Source organism: Puma concolor, chromosome E2, assembly GCF_028749965.1.
Source record: "Puma concolor isolate L17-30 chromosome E2, mPumCon1.1.hap2, whole genome shotgun sequence".
In the NCBI taxonomy this organism is placed as follows: Eukaryota; Metazoa; Chordata; class Mammalia; order Carnivora; family Felidae; genus Puma; species Puma concolor.
Window position 1 is genome coordinate 62,081,017 of NC_141681.1, and position 19,965 is coordinate 62,100,981.

At 45.2% G+C, this 19,965-nt stretch overlaps 1 protein-coding gene across 2 annotated transcripts; it reads right to left on the reverse strand.

Moving 5' to 3' along the window:
• Positions 1-7,367: 7,367 nt before the first annotated feature.
• LOC147573907 (uncharacterized) lies at positions 7,368-19,731 on the reverse strand. 2 transcript variants are annotated; one of them, XM_086688436.1, is made up of 3 exons: positions 19,430-19,731; positions 16,864-16,990; positions 7,368-13,312 (listed from the first exon to the last, which is right to left on the reverse strand). In XM_086688436.1, exons 1-3 carry the CDS (start codon positions 19,460-19,462, stop codon positions 10,152-10,154), a joined length of 3,321 nt encoding a protein of 1,106 aa, XP_086544562.1. In that variant the 5' UTR covers positions 19,463-19,731; the 3' UTR covers positions 7,368-10,151. The 2 variants fall into 2 exon arrangements, with proteins under 2 accessions (XP_086544562.1, XP_086544563.1); XM_086688437.1 differs by lacking the exon at positions 19,430-19,731 and adding an exon at positions 17,097-18,703.
• Positions 19,732-19,965: the final 234 nt, after the last annotated feature.

The following is a 19,965-nucleotide window of genomic DNA, read 5'->3' on the forward strand; positions in this document are numbered from 1 at the left end:
AACAAGAAAATATTTGAATCCTGGGCCAGCTGTGGCTATGGATCTGGGTGCGTTCAAGAATGGTAGTCATTCATGGAAAAGCAAAAACCTTTCTCCCTTATTTTATCAAAGTATTTTCTATGGAGGAACAGTTAGGGATTAAATTGGGCACATTTACTTCCTGGCACAGTGACAGGAAAATACCCGCTCCACAGGTGTTCTGGCTTGGAACAGGTAAAGTTTTCACTACCTGATGACTGAGTGGGGTGACAACTTCCGAAATCTCAATGGATCTGGTGCAGATGCAGAGGTCTGAGGACTATCAAAGCATTTTTAAATCTTTAAATGTCAGATTGGCATTAAGACATTAACACATTTTCATGGTGCCTGGGTGGCTCAGGTCATGGTCTTACAGTTCATGGGTTCAAGCCCCACATCTTTGTGCTGACAGCTCAGAGCCTGGAGCCTGCTTCGGATTCTGTGTCTCCCTCTCTCTCTGCCCCTCCCCCACTCACTCTCCCTCTCTCTCAAAAGAAAAAAATTAAAAATTGTTTTAAAAAGACATTAACACATTTTAATCTCTGATTAATCCTGCTGATTAAACCTGGCAATCTGAGAGAGAGAAAGAGAGCGATTGATTTGTATTTCACTAAATGGGAGATATAGTCTATCTTCTTGACACTGATCCCAGAAATTTTCTGTAGCAATGAAATACTGGTTCAGTAAAGTGCATCCTCCTCTCCAGAACCCATAATAAAGGATATGGAGGATTGCACTGGTCACAGAAAGTTTTCACAGACATACTGTCACAGCCAATCAGAGCACAATATACACAGATGTGTAAAAGGATGTCGCAGGTGCCATCAGACACCAGGTGTCTAAGCAGAAGCCAAGAGCTAAACACACTCATACCAACCATGTAAGTAGGGGAGTGAGGGCTGTGAGGGTGTACGTGTTCACTCAGGGAGAGGATTGCAGATGGGGCTGTGACAAAGAAGATGGACAAGAAATGTCAGGCAACTTTGAGCTAGGAAGGCTGGGGTGGCTCTGTGCCTCAGGAACCCTCAGAAAATATCACCACTTCATATATTTTTCTTGGTTCAGTTTCAACCACGGGGGGAGGGGAAGAAGAAAAGATGATTATGTCCATATTTCTTATGAGTTTTCTAAAGAAATATTCTACTTTTCTAAGTATCTATCTAGAAAGAAGGTCCACTTACCAAATACCTTTTCTTGCTGAGACAGTAGCTACCATGACCGCAGTCTGAGTGCAAGTGCAAAGGGAGCATCTTATCCCCACAATAAAGGCTGGGGACAATATGATCTCCTCTCTTGCTGGCAAGTGATTATCATTTCACTTGTAAGCTTAGTGACAGTGTCTGTCTGGGTAGTGGCAGTTTTCTCAGAAAGACAACTGTGAAATGTGAAAATTACTAAAAGCTAGTAGGAGCAATTTGCAATGATTAGCCAATTATATGGTCAGAGAGAGAGAGAGAGAGAGAGAGGCCAGAGAAAACACATCTCAGAAGCCTGGAAAAGACCAGGTACAAGGGACAGGTGAGAGAAGGACACTGGGGTCTAGAAAGTGAGAGAAGGAAGCTGAGAACAAGGCTGGGCTTTGTTTCTTGCCAACCTGAGGCATTTTGCTTTCCAAATGTGATTATTTTTTAATTCTTATAACTTTGCACCATGGAAGCCTGAAAGGGAGAAGAAAAGAATTGATTAGGAACAAATTGCCTGAATGTCAGAAATGAACTGGAAAAAGTGGATAGACTTTTACTCACTGCTTCAATAGGCACAGGTGAAGCATCACATGTCATTATTATTAATTTTTTTGATGTATAAGAGGTACCAGGAAAAAAAAAAAACTTGTGAAGAATCTGTCTCTATCAAGCCAGCATTACAGTTAAGAAAGATGGACAATAACAAAATATTGAATCTAAGATGACAGTTCCTTGCATGAAAAAAAAGACGGTTTGAGGGATGATCAGGGAACGAAGGAAGATGCAATATAAACTGGGTAGTAATGGAGAACCTCATTGACAAGATCATTACAGGCAGTATTTGAAAAAAGATGAATGACTAAGCTATGCAGATATGTTGTATATATTATCTAAACACAGGAAGCCACCAGTGTCCTGTCCCAGGCAAAGCCAAGTGCCAGTGCACACGGAACTAGATGTGGGGCAGAGTTTAAGGAGGCGGTCAGAGAAAAACATGGAAGAACTGTAAGGCTGTCTAGGTTTCTGTAAGAATTTTGAATTTTCTCTAAATAAAATGGGAGCCATTACAGGGTTTGACCAAAACACAGACACTATCTGCTTTGTACACTGAAAGGTTCATGTTGACTGGTGGGTGGAGACTACACTGAAAATAAAGTTAGGAAGAGGAAGAACAGTTACACACCCAATGAGGAAACCCAGGTAAAAGATGCTGGCTCTGTCCAGGCTAGTTGCAGAGAAAACAATGGAAAGTGTTCACATTGTTGACAAATTCTGAGACAGAGCAAGTAGGATATCCAGTAGGAATGGATACGGGGAGTGAAAATAAAATGAATCAAAGATAGTCCCTAGATTTGTGGGCTCTGCAACTGGGAAGATGAAGCTGGCATCATCTGAGGTCAGGAAGGCTGGCCAGAGCAGGTCACATTTCTGTGAAAAATCACACAACATAGTGAAAAATACTACCCAATTTGGATACATGTTTTACTCCTGATTTAAACCATAGGAATTGTATAGTGTCCCATTTAAATGTAATATTGTATTATGAACATCTTATCTTATAATTCAAAGTATTATCAATATGTGATTCTATTATTTTGTAAATGGTAAGGCATTGTGTTAAGCTTCTGTCTGCAGCGTCTGCCCTCATTAACCCTCTCCCTGCACAGAAACTTTCAGCCTCATTAATCTACTTGCCTTCCTGGAATATCCTATACATTTGTACTTCTGTGCATCTTCCTAACTGCTTTTCTTTTCTCATGAACACTTAGTGAACAAATGACAGGTGTGAAGCTCTATGGATGCAGCATGGGTGGAACAGACACAGAGCCTTTGCTCAAATGGACCTTGGCTGCTAGAGGAAGAGGCAAGTATCACAAAACTGATGCCTGCCCTCGATTCTTCACTGAGGCATCTCATCTATCCTTCAAGGCTACCACTAAGGACCCTTTCCTAATACCCAACAGCTTCACTAACCCTCGTTTGTCCTCGATGTTCTCATAACATTCCAATCTTCATCATTTAGTGTGGCATCATAGAAGGTTTACTTTGGCTTTCCTACCTGCAGGGCTTTGGCTAATACATCAGTGTCCCCATTGTCACAGAACTCCCAGCATGAGCAGGGGAGGGGCAGAGAGAGAGAGAGACACAGAATCTGAAGCAGGCTCCAGGCTGTCAGCATAGAGCCCAATGCAGGGCTCGAACCCATGAACCATGAGATCATGACCTGAGCCAAAGTTGGACGCTTAACCGATTGAACCACCCAGGTGCCCCAAGTGTTCGTGGTATATTAAGGAAGACAGCAAATTCCTTGCTATTCCTCCCACTGAAAAGTGACTCTATTTCAACTTACCTCAAAACTGGATGACTTGTTTGACTGAAAGAACTGGTGGATGCATTTTTTTTCATCTCTGAGAACAAGACACAAAGAGTTTGCAGCTTCTCTGTGAGCTTCTAGATACACCTGGACTTCCGTGTAAGAAGTTTGACCATGTGTATGTAAATGCTCTAGTTCAAAGTTCCTGCTGAGCCCACCTTTCCAGCCATCTATTAAGGCAGCACAGGAACGTGGGTGAATCATCCCAGGCTCCCTAAACCAACCCACCCACTACCTGAATGTCTCTAAGTATAATTTCTGTTGATACAGTGAAGAGAATTACCCAACTGAAACTTGTTCAGTTTTCTGACCCCCAAAACTGAATTAATGCACTATTTTTTTGTTTATTTATTTTGAGAGAGAATGTGTATGCGAGCAGAGGAGGGGCAGAGAGAGAATCCTAAGCAGGCTCTGTGAAGTCAGCACTAAACCCTGTATGGAGCTCGATCTCATGAACCCTGAGACCATGACCTGAGCCAAAATCAAGAATTGGATTTCTAACCAACTGAGCCACCCAGGTGTCCCCATTATTTGCTATTTTAAATCACTTAAGGGGCGCCTGGGTGGCGCAGTCGGTTAGGCGTCCGACTTCAGCCAGGTCACGATCTCGCGGTCCATGAGTTCGAGCCCCGCGTCAGGCTCTGGGCTGATGGCTCAGAGCCTGGAGCCTGTTTCCGATTCTGTGTCTCCCTCTCTCTCTGCCCCTCCCCCGTTCATGCTCTGTCTCTCTCTGTCCCAAAAATAAATAAAAAACGTTGAAAAAAAAATTAAAAAAAAAATCACTTAAGTTTGGGGTCATGTTTTTACACAACAAAAGACACCTGCAAAAGTATTTCATTCTTTTCACCCACCTAATTATTAGCTTCCTCCAAGGACAAGTAGAAGCCTCACCCTCTATTTATAAGTTCTTTCACATACTCATTCTTCCCTCTTGGGATCTGTCATGGTCCAAAGAACTCACAAAAAATGAAGAACTTATCGAAAAGGTGAGGTTCTCTCCTTAATAAATCAAGAAGAAAGAAAAATTCTAACTTGGATAAATGAAGATGTTTGAACTCTCCTCTTTTCAGTGCCCCCTTAGACCTCAACATCTTTGAATATATTCAAGATTCTCTCTCTCTCTCTCTCTCTCTGAGTGATTGGAGACCAGCCCTGGTGCCAGGTAAAAGAATCATAGGGGATGACTGTCCTTTCCTCCCCACCCTGGCAGGTGGAGCTTATCAAGACAAAAACTACTGGACAAGTCAACCAGCAGTTCAGATATCATGGTCACCTGGAGGTGAGTGTGAAGAGCTGCCCTGTGGTCTCTGACCCAGAACCTGTCTTTTGAGGATGTGCCCATGTTCATTCAAGGAAGTCGGATGGAGCCTTCTTAAAAAAAATTTTGTTAATGTTTATTTATTTTTCAGAGAGAGAGAGGGGGAGAGAGGAGACACAGAATCTGAAGCAGGTTCCAGGCTCCGAGCTGTCAGCACAGAGCCCAAAGCAGGGCTCAAACTCAAACTGTGAGCTCATGACCTGAGCCGAAGTCAGATGCTTAACCAACTGAGCCACCCAGGTGCCTCAGAGCCTTTATGTGGAAGACAGGGGTGTAAAAGAAACCCTGCTTGTGTGTCAGGCGACCTGCATTCTGGCCTCAGGTCTGACATAATTTTTATTACGTTGGGGAAGATCCTTTCCCCATTCTCCCAGAGAAAGGTATACCTCTGTGTCCCATTTTGTACAAGATGGCTAGGCTGTTGATCCTAGTGACCATTTAAACAAGCTAGTGTTTTCACACTTCATTGAAGCACAATTTAAACTGTTAAAAGTGTACCCATTTAAAATATACAATTGGGGTGCCTGGGTGGCTCAGACGGTTAAGTGCCTGACTCTTGATTTCAGCTCAGGTCATGATCTCACTGTTCATGAGTTCAAGCCCTATCTCAGGTTCTACACTGACAGCACATCACCTGCTTAGGATTCTCTCTCTCTCCCTTTCTCTCAAAATAATAAACTGAAAACAGTAATAAAATATACACTTCATTGAGTTTTGACAAATGTTTGTACCTGTTTCGTCACCACCATATATTTGGTATCAAATAAAAAAAAAAACAAAACAAAACATTACCAAGACCAATTTCAAGATTACCCCTATGTTTTTTCTAGATTTATTGTTTCAGGTCTTACATTCAAATCTTTCATCCATTTAGAACTTATTTTCATTTGTGGTATAAGACTGGTGTCCAGATTCATTCTTTTGCATGTGATTGCCCAGTTTTGCCAACATAATTTATTGGTGACTATCCTTTCTGAATTATATATTCTTGGCTTTGTCTTTATAAACAGACAAACCCATAAATGTATGGGTTTATTTCTGGGCTCCCTATTCTGTTCCATTGATATTTGTGTGTTTCTATGTCAATAATGAGTTATGAAGGCTTGCTTAATTTCAAACTCTTATATTCCTGGAGTATGGTTTCATATTTATAAAATTCTACACATTGTGTGTTTATCAGGTTAATTTCATACAATATTCTGTGATGAGGCTGTATCCTTCCAATACCTCCCCATTCTCAGAACTTCACAATCAGATAAAGGGTGTTTCGTTAAAGCACAATGACTTAAATGCTTTCTAACTAGCTAAACAGGTCACCAACTGACTTTTGCACTCTATAATCCTAAGGTCATTTCTGACCCAGTCATACCTGCATAATTTTATGATAAAACATCAACATAAAGTTATACCTTTGCCTGATGACAGTTAATGGATACTGTTAAGCAATGAAGCCACAGTAAATAAAGCAGTTTACTTACCAACACTGATCCTACCATGTCACACAGAGGGAGAAGCTTCATAAAGTGAGCCCTCACTAACTTGCTTTATGTCTTTCTCAATCATTCATTTCTCTGCATGTCTGTTCCTCTATCCATTTTCTATTGTTCCTGTAATAGATTACTACAAACTCAGAGGTTAAAACACTGCATACGTATCATCGCACAGTTTCTGTAGACAATATATAGTAGGATCTTGCTTTGGGGCCCATTGTGAAAATCTTTTAATTAGTTTTCTACCATTCAAAGTGATTATTGATATAGTTAGATTAACATATACCATATTTGTTACTGATTTCTATTCATCACCCTTGTTCTTTGTCCCAATTTGTCTTCCACTCTTTTCCTGCTTTTTATGGTTTTAACTGAGTATTTTATGGTACTCCATCTTCTTTTGTTCCTTAGCATATCAGTTATACTTTTTGTTGCCCTCGAATTTGCAATAAACATTGACAACTAATCCAAATCTACTTCTTTTTAATGCTGGTTTTATTTTTGAGAGAGAGAGAGAGAGAGACAGTGTGCACACATGCTCAAGGAGAGGAGGGCCAGAGAGAGACAGAGGATGTAAAGCAGGCTCTGCACTAACTATGGGACTCAATCCCATGAAACGTGAGATTGTGATCTAAGCCTAAGTCAGACGCTTAACTGACTGAACCACCCAGGAGCCCTTCCAAATCTACTTTCAAATACTACACCACCTCAAGGATACTATACCTTATCATAACAAAATAATCTCAATTCCTCATTCCAGTCCCTTTTATCATTGACATCATTCATTCTATGAATATCAAAGCCTAATATCTGCACACACACATTAAGATAATCATAAATAACAGAATATATTGTTCATGTAACAACTGTTTGGCTCCGTTGGCAGAGCATGCAACTCTTAATTTTAGGGCCATGAGTTTAAGCCCCTTGTCGGGTGTGGAGCATACTTAAAAATTGTTAAATAATAATATTAAAAAAGAAAAATATATTAAAAAAATTTTTTAATATTTATTTTGACAGAGAGACAGAGACCGAGCAGGGGAGGTACAGAGAGAGAGGGAGACACAGAATCCAAAGCAGACTCCAGGTTCTGAGCTGTCAGCACACAGCCCAACGTGGGGCTCAAACTCACAAACTGTGAGATCATGACCTGAGCCCAAGTCAGACGCTTAACTGACTGATCTACCCAGGTGCCCCAGAAAAATACTTTTTATACGTTGTTATTCTTCCTACAATACTCTTTCTTTCTTTATGTAGATCTAAGTTTCTGACCCATATCACATTCCTTGTCTCTAAAGTTCTTTTCACAATTCTTGCAAGCAAGATCCTATGGTCACCCCCCTTCCCCAAATTCATGTGAAAAAATCCTAACCCCTAAATATGACACTTTTGGGAGGTGCTTAGGTTATAAGGTTAGAGCCCTCACGAATGGGTTTACTGCCTTTATAAAAGGAGCTCCACGAAGATCCCTTATTTCTGGCGTGCCTGGATGGCTCAATTAGTTAAGCATCCAACTCTTGATCTCAGGATCATGAGTTAAAGCCCCATATTTGGCTCCATCCTGGACCTGCAGCCTACTGAAAAAACAAATCCCTAATTTCTTTAATCATGGAAGAATGTAGCAAGAAAAGCCAACTAGGAACCAGGAGGAGGATCTTGACCAGAGAACTCACCCATGCTGGCGCCTTGACCTTGGACTTGCCAGCCTCCGGAACTGTGAGAAATGAATGTTTATCTTTCTATAAATTACCCAGTCTGTAGTACTTTGTCATATCACCCAAAATGGAATAAGATGGCAGGTTTGCTGGCAAAACGTTCCCTAGTTTTTCTTTCAGAAATGCTGTTTGCCCTGCACTGTCGAAGGATAATTTTGCCAGGTAGACAACTCTAGCCTGATGAGTTTTTCTCTCAACACTAAATATTTCATTCCTCTCCTGTCTTGCTTGCATGATTTCTGAGAAAATGGATGTAAGTCTTTGTTCTTCTGGAGCTAAGGTATTTTCTTCCCTCAGGCTTCTTTAAAAACTTTATGATTTCAAGTAAGTTGAAAATAAAACACCTACATGTGGGTCTTTTTTTCTTCTTCTTGCATTTATCCTGTTTAGTGTACTCTAAGCTTTCTGAATATGTGGTTTGTTGCCTGATACTAATTTGTCCTTAACAATTTATTTCAAAAAATATAATCACTATAGAGATTGAGTCCCTCACTGGCACCACAGACTTGTACATGCCATTGCACAGCATGCACATATGAGTTGGGTCAAGGACCTCTGGGCCACATAGACTGTGCGGTGTCCCTCAGGGAACTACTGGGAAAAGAGTGGCTAGAGCAATAGGCAGGTCACTGTCTTAGGGACCCACAGTGGGAAATCCATGTCCAGGGTGAAAAAGGGAGACTCAGCCCATAGAGTCCTACCTAAATAGCATTGCTGGGTGTGCCACCCCCTTCAGGTGTCTCACCTACTCCTTGCATGTCAACCCGGCCCTCCAACCTGGCACAGTGGTCCCCTGGCATGCCCCACACTGCTGTCCACAAGGCTCAGCCACTTCCTCAAAATCATATCTGAGATGTTACCACACTCACACCAGGGTCTGCAAAGGAAAAGACTTCACCATGTTGCTGCACAGAACGCTACCTCTTGCCTCTTCCTTCTGGACGAGGCCTTGCCCCACATGACCAGTTGGGCATCAAAAGATGGTAACGTCCCTAAGATGAGTCTTTCTCTGCAAGATACCACCAAGAACTCAGATCAGGTGCTGTGGATAAACAATGTGTCACATCCACATTCTAACTGAGAAGGGAATGAGAAGTTCCAACAATCCATAATTCCTATTGCCAATGACAAACCACAGAGACCATCTTGCCATAGCATATTGGGGTGGTGACTGATATATATTGTGGGAACCTGCCAGGTGGCATTGGTGAAATGACTTCTGCTACAGAAACTGGCAGTGACTTCAATCTAGCAATGACTCTGGACACATCAGAAGCACAACACAGCTCCTCAAGTTTTCCCAAATAGCTGGAACTTAGGGTAAGTCACTCCACTGCGGACATTCAAGTGAACAAGGTTTGTTCCAGCTAAGTGGCTGCTTCACAAAGGCACTCCTCCACTGTGATTACACTACTCAAGGAAATACCACCTGCTCTGCTACCTTAATGCCCTTTGGCAGTGTGAACTCTAAGTGTGCAATGAAGACAGAGGACTGGCAAAAGGAATTGTGTCATTCCCCTCACTCATGAGGCCTTACCCAGGGTAATTTCTGATTTTTATGAAACTGTATCCTTCGCCAAAAGATTGCCCACATTCTTCACATGTCTTAGCTCAGGCTGCTCTAACAAAGTACCACAAACTAGGTGACTTGCAAACAACAGAAACTTCTTTCTGGAGGCTGGATAGCCAACCTAACATTCCCTATAGGGTCCGGTTCCATGTCTGGTGAGGAGCAACTTCCTGATTTATAGATGATCTTCTCAAAAGGGTCCTCACATGGTACACAGAGGAAGCAAGCTCTCTTAGAACTGGTATGAAGACAATAAACCCATTCATGAGGGCTCCATCCACACTCATGACCCATTCTGATTCAAATTACCTCCCAAAGACATCATCTGCTAATCCTGAATAGAGGATAGGAAGAGAAATACAACTTCTAGTGAACATAAACAATTCATAATTGATCACTCAGAAGGGCTTCATCTACTATACTTTCTGTTGTTGAGTGAGACTGGAGCTTTGGCTGAAAGACTGCCCACATTCACAGCACTCCTAAGGCCTTTCTCCAGTGTGAACTCTTTGGTGGTAACTAAGAGCAGGATGACTGATAAAAGATTTCCCACATACAGTGCACTCATAAGGCCTTTCTCCTGTGTGAAGTCTCTGGTGTTGAATGAATGTTGCCTTCCACTTAAAAGATTTCCCACATTTATTACAATTGTAAGGCCTTTCACCCGAATGAACCTTTATGTGTACATTGAGGCTATTTCTTCGGAGAAAGGACTTGCCACATTCACTGCACTCATACGGTCTTTCTCCAGTGTGAACTCTCTGGTGAGCATGTAGGACAGAACTAGCCGTAAAAGATTTCCCACATTCATTACACTCATAAGGCCTTTCTCCAGTGTGAACTCTCTGGTGAGATCGGAGGGAATAACTACAAGCAAAAGATTTCCCACATTCACTACACTTATAAGGCCTTATTCCAAGGTGACTTTGATGATGATACTGAAGGGCATGGCTACGACTAAAAGATTTCCCACATTTATTGCACAGATAAGGTTTTTCTCCTGTGTGAATTCTCTGGTGTTCAAGGAGTTTTGACTTGCAGGTGAAAGATTTCGCACATTCATTGCACTTATAAGGCATTTCACCAGAATGAACCTTTCTGTGTACTTTGAGACTATTTCTTTGGATAAAGGACTTGCCACATTCGCTGCATTCATAAGGCCTTTCTCCACTATGAACTCTCTGATGATAAAGGAGGACAGACCTAGTGGTAAAAGTTTTCCCACATTCACTGCACTCATAAGGTCTTTCTCCAGTGTGAACTCTCTTGTGATTACGGAGGATAGAGCTAGCAGTAAAAGTTTTCCCACATTCACTGCACTCATAAGGCCTTTCTCCAGTGTGAACTCTCTGGTGAGAACGAAGGACAGAACTAGTGGAAAAAGGTTTCCCACACTCACTGCACTCATAAGGTCTTTCTCCGGTGTGAACTCTCTGGTGTTCAATGAATGATGACTTACACTTGAAAGATTTCCCACAATCATTACACTTGTAAGGCTTTTCATCTGAGTGAACCTTTAGGTGTACATTGAGGTTATTTCTTCGGGAAAAAGACTTGCCACACTCGCTGCACTCATAAGGCCTCTCCCCAGTGTGGACTCTGTGATGATAATGGAGGTCAGACCTAGAGAAAAAAGATTTCCCACATTCACTGCACTCATAAGGCCTTTCTCCTGTGTGAACTCTCTGGTGATAATGGAGGGCAGAAGTGTCAGCAAAAGATTTCCCACATTCAGTACACTCATAAGGCCTTTCTCCAGTGTGAAATCTCTGGTGATAACGAAGGCCTGAACTAGTGGTAAAAGATTTCCCACATTCACTGCACTCATAAGGCCTTTCTCCAGTGTGAACTCTCTGGTGTTGAATGCATGCTGACTTACACTTAAAAGATTTCCCACATTCATTACACTTGTAAGGCCTTTCATCTGAGTGGACCTTTGCATGTACATTGAGATTATTTCTTCGGAGAAAGGACTTGCCACATTCACTGCACTCATAAGGCCTTTCTCCAGTGTGAACTCTATGATGACAATGGAGGTCAGACTTAGAGAAAAAAGATTTCCCACATTCACTGCACTCATAAGGCCTTTCTCCTGTGTGAACTCTCTGGTGAGAACGGAGAGCAAAAGGAGTAGTAAAAGATTTCCCACATTCCCTACAGCCATAAGGCTTTTCCCCAGTGTGAACTCTCTGGTGATAACGAAGGGCAGAAGTATGAGTAAAAGATTTCCCACATTCACTGCACTCATAAGGCCTTTCTCCAGTGTGAACTCTCTGGTGAGAACGGAGGGCAGAAGGAGTAGTAAAAGATTTCCCACATTCACTGCACTCATAAGGCCTTTCTCCAGTGTGAACTCTCTGATGACAACGCAGGGCAGACGGAGTAGTAAAAGATTTCCCACATTCACTGCACTCATAAGGCTTTTCTCCAGTGTGAACTCTCTGATGATATCGGAGGGCAGAAGTATCAGTAAAAGATTTCCCACATTCTCTGCATTCATAAGGCCTTTCTCCAGTGTGAACTCTGTAATGGTAACGGAGGCCAGTTCTGGAGATAAAAGCCTTCCCACACTTACTGCACTCATAAGGCCTCTCTCCAGAGTGAACTATGTAATGGTAATGGAGGCCAGTCCTGGAGGTAAAAGACTTCCCACATTCACTGCACCCATAAGGTCTTTCCCCTGTGTGAGATCTCTGATGATAAGTGAGGGCAGAGATAGAGGTAAAACATTTTGCACAGACACTACACTTATAGGGCCTTTCTGAGGTTTGAACAGAATGTATAATCGAAACTGAACTATGGCTAAAAGATGTTGAACATCCACTGCAAACATAATCATTTTCTCCACTATGCCCTCTCTGGGGATGAATGAGCACAGATTTGTGGCTTAAGGATTTCCCACATTTGTTGCACGTGTATTGCCTAGACGCAGTGAGAGTCTTTCCATGTGCAGTGTGAGTTGACATCTGCCTTAGCAATTTTCCACATTTGTTAAGCTCATGATGTCTTTCCGCAGTATGGAATCTCTGGTGTATGGCAAATAAAGATTTGTGCCTGAATGTTTTCCCACATTCACTGCACACAAAACATGGACTTCCAGGTTGGACACTCTGATCCCGAACATGTGTATGTTCGGAACAGAAGGCTTCCTTGCATTCTCCCCGAGTGTAATGACCTTTACTGCTCTGCAAAGTTGCCCTGCACTGACTGATTGTGTTTGGCTTCTCTCCAGTTTCAGTGGCCTCTTGCTGCAGATGCCCCGAGCCAGGCACGAAATCCTTCTGAACCTCTGTACAGGTAAAGGGCTTTCCTGAATCATGGAGTCCATATCCTTTCACAAAAGTGGCCGTGTCCACACTACTTCTGAATGGTTTCTCTCCCGTGTGCTGCTCCGGCTGCTGCTGAAAGTTTACGATGAAGTAAAATCGTTGTGTGCATGCCCCACACCTCAACAGTTTCTGGCTGCTTAGTTTTCCCTGGTGCTCAGCCAAGCGGAAAATGTCTCTCAAGACCGGACCGCACATCTCACAGGGGTGGGTCTTCCGGGAAGACAGAGCTGCCTTGGGCGTGCTGGCCTGTGACACACCTACAGAAACGCTCTGTTCAAGGGGTGCCTCCGCATCTTCTGCTCCACAGCAGCAACCTGAACGCAAAGAAACTCTCATGAAATACGTGGTGACTACAGTGAGGGGTAAGCCCGTCACACATATGCACCTGTCTCGTGTAGGCATGAGTTGAGTTGATGCTATTCCAGACACGGGAGTTGGAATTCAGGTGAAGGAGTGCCTGCTCTGCGTTACTGGGCCCCTAAGGTCAATGCACTGTGGACAGCTCATTGGAAGGACAGAAAACCAGGGTTTGATGGAAGGAAGAGAGCCAGGGTCTACAACTTGTTTCTCTGCCCACAGCATTGGCAAGGTTCTTTTCTGCTACTGACACCTGGCTGAGTAGGAGGCTGCTGAAAAATCCAATCAAAAGAAATCTGTGGCTGTTCAAGGTCACATTAAGGATACATGAACATTTCTGGCAAATGGGCGAAGGTGAATGTTGGACTACCCAGGAAGAGCAGTGAGAGAAATGGGTAAGATGTGGAGGCCTGAGAAACAGCAATTACCCCTGTGCTGGAAGTCACAGGACTACCAAAGGAGTAGAACCCACAAGTACACAAACTGTCAACAGTGAAGAAGGAAAGACAGGAACGAGGTATGGCCATTGGCATGGCACCAAACTCTAGTTGAACAAAGGTACCTAGTGTGATCTGAACAACGTCCTGATATCACACCTTCCCCAGCTGCCATTCACCAGAAAAAGGCCCCGGTGAGCCCACCTGGTCATGTCTGGATCAGGTCCATTGTATGATACAGTCCATGTATGGACTCTTCCCTGTAGGCTCCAGGTGAGCAACTACAGGGCACAGGGAGGCTAGAAATACTGAAGAAAATTGGTCACGCTGGATGGCCACGACCGTCCCAGAGCTACTCAGCACACAACAGACTCAGAAAGGCATCCTATGTGACTGACGTTGGCAGGATGGTAGAATACGGGATTCCAGCCTTCACCAAAAAAAATCAATTCAACAGCTATTCATGAATCATAGTAGCCTCAGAGGGCTCAAGAGTCCAATCAAGACTGACTAATACACAGTGAAGCATAAAAGAGAGCACAAGCACACAGAAAGGATGGCTGGAGACAATATTAGCAGAGACATGGGGGGATGGGTAGAAAACAGGGGCTGGGGAATCTCTGTCAGCCACCAGGTGGGTGCTACTGAGGTCCCTGCTCAGCAGGGACTCCTACTGCCTGCTCCACAGAGGACACTGGCACCCCTGCCACCGAATCTCCTAAAACAGGAAGCAAAGAAATCTTGAAAACAAAAATCAAAACTGAAGGCAGCCCATTTCTGGTTTCAAACAACATTACAAAGCTATATAATCAAAACAATATGGCACTGGCATAAAAAATAGACCAGTGCAATTGAATAAAGAGCCCAAATTCTAACTACACATACATAATTAACTGATTTTTGGCAATTATGCCAAGAATACTCTGTTGAAAAAATAATCTCTTAAAAAAATTTTTTTTAACATTTATTTATTTTTGAGACAGAGACAGAGCATGAACGGGGGAGGGTCAGAGAGAGAGGGAGACACAGAATCCGAAACAGGCCCCAGGCTCTGAGCGGCCAGCACAGAGCCCGATGCGGGGCTCGAACTCACAGACCGCGAGATCATGACCTGAGCTGAAGTCAGACGCTCAACCACTGAGCCACTCAGGCGCCCCAAAAAAATAATCTATTTAAGACTGTTGTCGAATCTGATATTCCAAATGAAAAAAAATAATGTACAGGATCTGTATGTTACAGCTCTCATGGAAATAAACTTGAAATTAATTAAAAATTTCAGCACATGACATCAAACCCTAAAACTCTTAGAAAAAAACTAGGGAAAAGTCTCCTTAACCTTACTATTGTCAATTTTTTTTTTTAATATGACATCAAAAACACACACAACAAAATCAAAAAGAAACAAGTAGGATTATAGCAAATTGCAAAGTAGCAGCAGAACCAGACACACAGAAGACAGTGAAAAGGAGACACAATTGGCCAACAAGGGCTTGGAGCACTAATCATCAGGAAATGCAAATCAAAATCATAAGTTATGTGGGGTGTTGGGGGGCTCAGTCATTTTAGGCATCTCTTGATTTCTGCACAACACTCGGTTTGGAACCTGCTTAAGATTCTCTCTCTCCCTTGCTTGCACGTGCTATCTCTATCAGTCTCTCATTCAAAAAAACAAAACAAAACAAAAACAAAAAACAAAAACACCCCCACAAGATATCACCTTATACCTGTTAAAATGGCTATGACCAAAAAACAAGAGGTAACATGTTGGTGAGGATGTGGAGAAAAAAGAATGGCTGAATACTGTTGCTGGGTATGTAAATCAGGGAAGTCATTATAGGAAATAATAGGGAGGAGTCACAAAAAAAATTTTAAATGAAACTGCCACATGGCCCACCATTGCCATTTCTAGGTACGTATCCCAAGGAAACAAAATCAAATCTACACGAAGTGTCTGCACATCCACATCCACTGTAGTATTATTCACAACAGTCAACATAGGGAAACATGATTAAGTGTGCATGAGCTGATAAGTGACAACACTTAGTACACACACAAGTGTAGGAATATTCAGCCATAAAAAAGAACGTAAAACGGGCACTTACCACAATACGGATGAACACGGAAAAACTTACTCTAAGTGAAATAAACCACACAGGACAAGACAAATACTGCATGGTATTTTATTTGGGTATTCTTACAAAATATTCGAACTCATAGAGACAGAAAGTAGAATGCCAGAAGCTCTGGACTGGGGGAAATGGGGAGATGATGGTTATGAGTACACACTTTCATTTATAAGATGAGTAAGTTTGAGGATCTAAAGGACAGCATGTTGACTACACATGTTAATACTGACTGTACTGTAACTTAAAATTTGCTGAGAGTAGATATTAAGCTTTCTCACCACGAGCCTGAAAAAGGTAATTATGTCAAGTAATCAGTGTGCTGATCACCTTCATTTTGGTAATAATTTCATAATGTTTAAGTATATCAATTCATCTTGTAATATACTTTCAATGATACAATTTGGTCAATCAAACCTTAACAGAGCTGAATGGAGAAGGGCAGGTATACGAAAAATGTAAACACTACAAGAAGAACCACATAAGATAGTCTTGAGAAGTAGCCCATAGTCCACTTGAGTGTGACCAAGCCAATGCCTGCAATTTTTGGCACAGGCAGGCACAAGTACACATCACCAAAGGGAAGAGATCAAAACCTGGGCCACAGAAATGGCATAGATCTGGATACACTGACCCAGCCAAGGAGAGGGCCAGCAAGGTGCAATCTGCCAGCTTTAATTAATGACTACCGCCCAAATCTTACCGTATGAGGGTTCAGCACAGAGGGCACTGGGCTGAAAGGAGAGAGAAAAGGGCATATGGACAACCCAGACCCAGCAACAAATGCAACCACCAAAAAAGCGGGGAAAGCAGGCAAGTCCCACATCCACACCTGAGAAGGAAAAAGCATCGCCGGGGGAATGGAAGGAGGAAGAGGGAGTAGGCGGAAGGGAGGTAAATGAGAATACAGAGCCCAGTCCAGGTCACTGGGGAGGGGGAGGGCCTTACCCAGGGAGGATATAAGTGTAAAGTTCTCCAGCATCACATCATAGTACAGCCGTCTCTGAGCCTCATCAAGAAGTCTCCATTCCTTCCAGGAGAAGTAGATGGCAATGTCCTCAAAGGTCACACCACCCTGTCATGAAACGGACAGATGGCACCATGAACATTCTCTCTCGGGGAACCCACAATCTAAACCCTGACACATACACCCCATTCTCCCCAGCCACCCCAGCTCCTACCTCAGAATAAATACCAGGTCCTGGTGTCATTAATGCCACCGTCTCCTCACCATCCCACCAATCACTGTGCTCGGTCCTCAGCAATAACAGGCAGGGGGTGCATACATGCAATCTGCGGGGGCCAATCTGGGTTTGGCCCCCCAAGCGCCATCCTTTCTGCCTGGAAATTCCCGTGGAGTCTCCCCGAATGTGCCCTCAAACACAGACAATTATGGACCCACCTCGACCAGTCAGTCTCCAATCCCAGGGCCCTGAGACCCTAAGTTCACACTCACACTCCCTCTCCAAGTGAACATGACCCTGTAGTCTGCATCTCCCTCACACCTTCAGACCCCACAGTTGCGCCCCCACAGCTTCCTGCCCCACAACAAAGGATGCCCCCTTGACTCACACTGGTACCTGTCACATGACACCCAAAGGATGTGTGACAAATTCAAACAGGTTCCACTACAACCCCAGCACTCTCATGGATCCCACCAGAGGGAAAGCCTCAAATGCGGCCGAGAAGTCCCCCTCGCCTGCCGGGGATCCTGGCTTCAGGGACACACACCCACAGCCACGTGGCCGTTTCAGATACTCCCAGTCCCTCTAATACTTCTGTGCTGCCCATGCTGTCCCTCCAACAGTCACAACCCTCCACTCTGCACTGAACCTTTGTGAAAAGCCCAGCCCTAAAGGTCTCCCTGCCAGGCACAGAGACGCACAAGTGACCACACTGGCCCCACACCTTATCCATCAGCAAGACTGTGAAACGGCCCGGACACCAGAAAAGCGCACCACAAAGTTCTGGTGAAGCCCTACACCACTGAATAAAGGGCAGCCCCAGACTCCCTGTCACCTTGCCGCAATTACTCCTAGGTGTCCTCAGCCATCTCTTGTCCCATCATGCCATGGAAGCCTTACCCACCCATCCATCTGCCACATCTTTCTCTCTCCTTCGCCTGTGCCCGCACTGCCCAGCAGCCCCAACCAGGCGCTGAGCCAGGGGACCACTCTTCAGCACACCTCACTAAGGCCCTCCGACCCACTAATAGCATTGCCCCCCTAGTCTGCACCCCCTCCTCAATGTGATCCAAACCTCCGCCGGGGCCACACAACTGCCCTCACTTTTCAAAGTTTCCATCCTGAAACCTGCCCCGGTTTCCCGGGTTTTCCTGTCCCGCTGCCCACTGGATGACGTCACCCACGCCTCTCTGAACATCTAAGACTTAACGACGTCCGAGCAACTTGGGAGATCTCCAAGGACAATCAACCTACTGCCATCTTCCGTCCAGCTGATGGGAGCGTCCACCCCTTCCGCTGCTAGGACCGCTGAAAATTAATAACGGGAAACCTCACTAAAAGGGAGTCGGGAGGACGCAGCTGGGGGAGCTCTCACGCACTACCGCCATGATCAGTGCAGACCCGACAGGACGACACACTTGAACTTGGGGACTGGGAAACTACCTCCTCTACTAGCCCAGAGGGGAAAAGGCAGGCTTTGGGGACCACCCCACCCACAGCTCAGCCAATGGGAAGCCACTATACTTTCAATTCCCAGTTTACTCTCAGGGACTTGTAGATTTTAACAGCCTTCCCAACTTAGCCCCTCTCCCTTTAAAAAAGCCTACCTCTACTGTTGAGCCTCAGCTTGCTTGTTCCAGACTGCGGTGCTCTTTCGTTCTCAGAGAAACTCAGTTTTGCCCGTCAAATAACTGGCAGATTATACTTCAAAGGACCAAAGCCCCCAGGCATTCCGGGACCCCTCCCTTTCTCCTGTCTCCTGCAACACCCCAAATTTGCCTTGGCCCTTCTCGAACCCGGGGCCAAAATTCAACCGCTTCTCTGACATCCACGGTGACCGTTCTGGCCCGGCAACGATGACATACACTGGCGCGGGCACCCCCTCCTGCGCTCCCTGCCCCCTCTGCCCCCCACCCCTGCAATCTGTCCTCTCCGCAGCCAGATTGGGCCTATCTATTTACACCTGGGTTACACCGCCTGGCACACCGCCAGCACGGATGGACTGGTCAGGCAGCCAGGTGACAGGCCTCACGGGCGCCGCTGCACCTTGCGTTAGCTGAAACAACCGAGACCTGCCGTGCCCCGCTGGTGGCGCAGGCCCCCTGCAGACCAGCCGGCCCCTCCCCTGCAGCCCGTTCGTTCCCGCACCCCGTCACGCCGGCGCTCAGACGCGGGGACCCCGCCCGCGAGCGCCTCCCGGGCCCGGACACCGGGACCTGGGCCGCAGGGACCCGAGCAGGCGCCCCGCGCTCGGGCCTGGAGGGTCGGGGTTGGGGGGCGGGGGGAGGCTGGGCGGGCGGGGCGGGAGGGCCCGGGGGCCGCGCGTTTACCTCAGCCGGGTTCCTAGGCGCGGCCGCCGCCATCGGACTCTGTGGGAGAACTGACACTCGAACCCGCGGTCCCAGTTCCGGCCCCGGCGGGGAGCAGCCCGAGTGGCGTCAGCCGAGTCGTTATCCCCAGTCTATGCGGCGGGGACGTCGCCTCCCCTCGCGCTTTGTCAGTTTGTCACCTCGTCCCCGAAAGTCCGCTCCGGAACCTTAGAGGTTGAGCCGACCTGAGGAAAGGCCAGAAGTCGTCCGAGGGGTGAGGCCGGAAGTCCCGCCCCCAGCGGCTGCGCACGCCTAGAAATCCCTTTCCTGTACCCTTGTTGGCTCCTCGCTCTGTCCTCTGTGTCCAGTGCCTTCCGGGTACCTTAGCTCCCAGCGCAGTAGTTGCCACCAGAAGTAGGTTTTGCACCCTGGAGCTTTGGACACGCCGCACCCCGAGGGTTAGTGGAAAGTGCTGTTCCTACCCACGGGGAACTGCTTTGCACATTGTTAAAGACAGAGAAGAGCCCTAACTTCACACTCCATGAAGCTCAATCAGC

Bases quoted from the DNA above. Each gene is read 5' to 3' on its own strand.
- LOC147573907 (XM_086688436.1), bottom strand. From the start codon at position 19,462: ATGGCGGCGGCCGCGCCTAGGAACCCGGCTGAG. The intron at 16,991-19,429 runs GTAAACGCGCGG...GTTTCATGACAG, and splicing joins CGCCTAGGAACCCGGCTGAG to GGTGGTGTGACCTTTGAGGA. The intron at 13,313-16,863 runs GTAAGGCCCTCC...CTTTGCGTTCAG, and splicing joins TACACTTATATCCTCCCTGG to GTTGCTGCTGTGGAGCAGAA.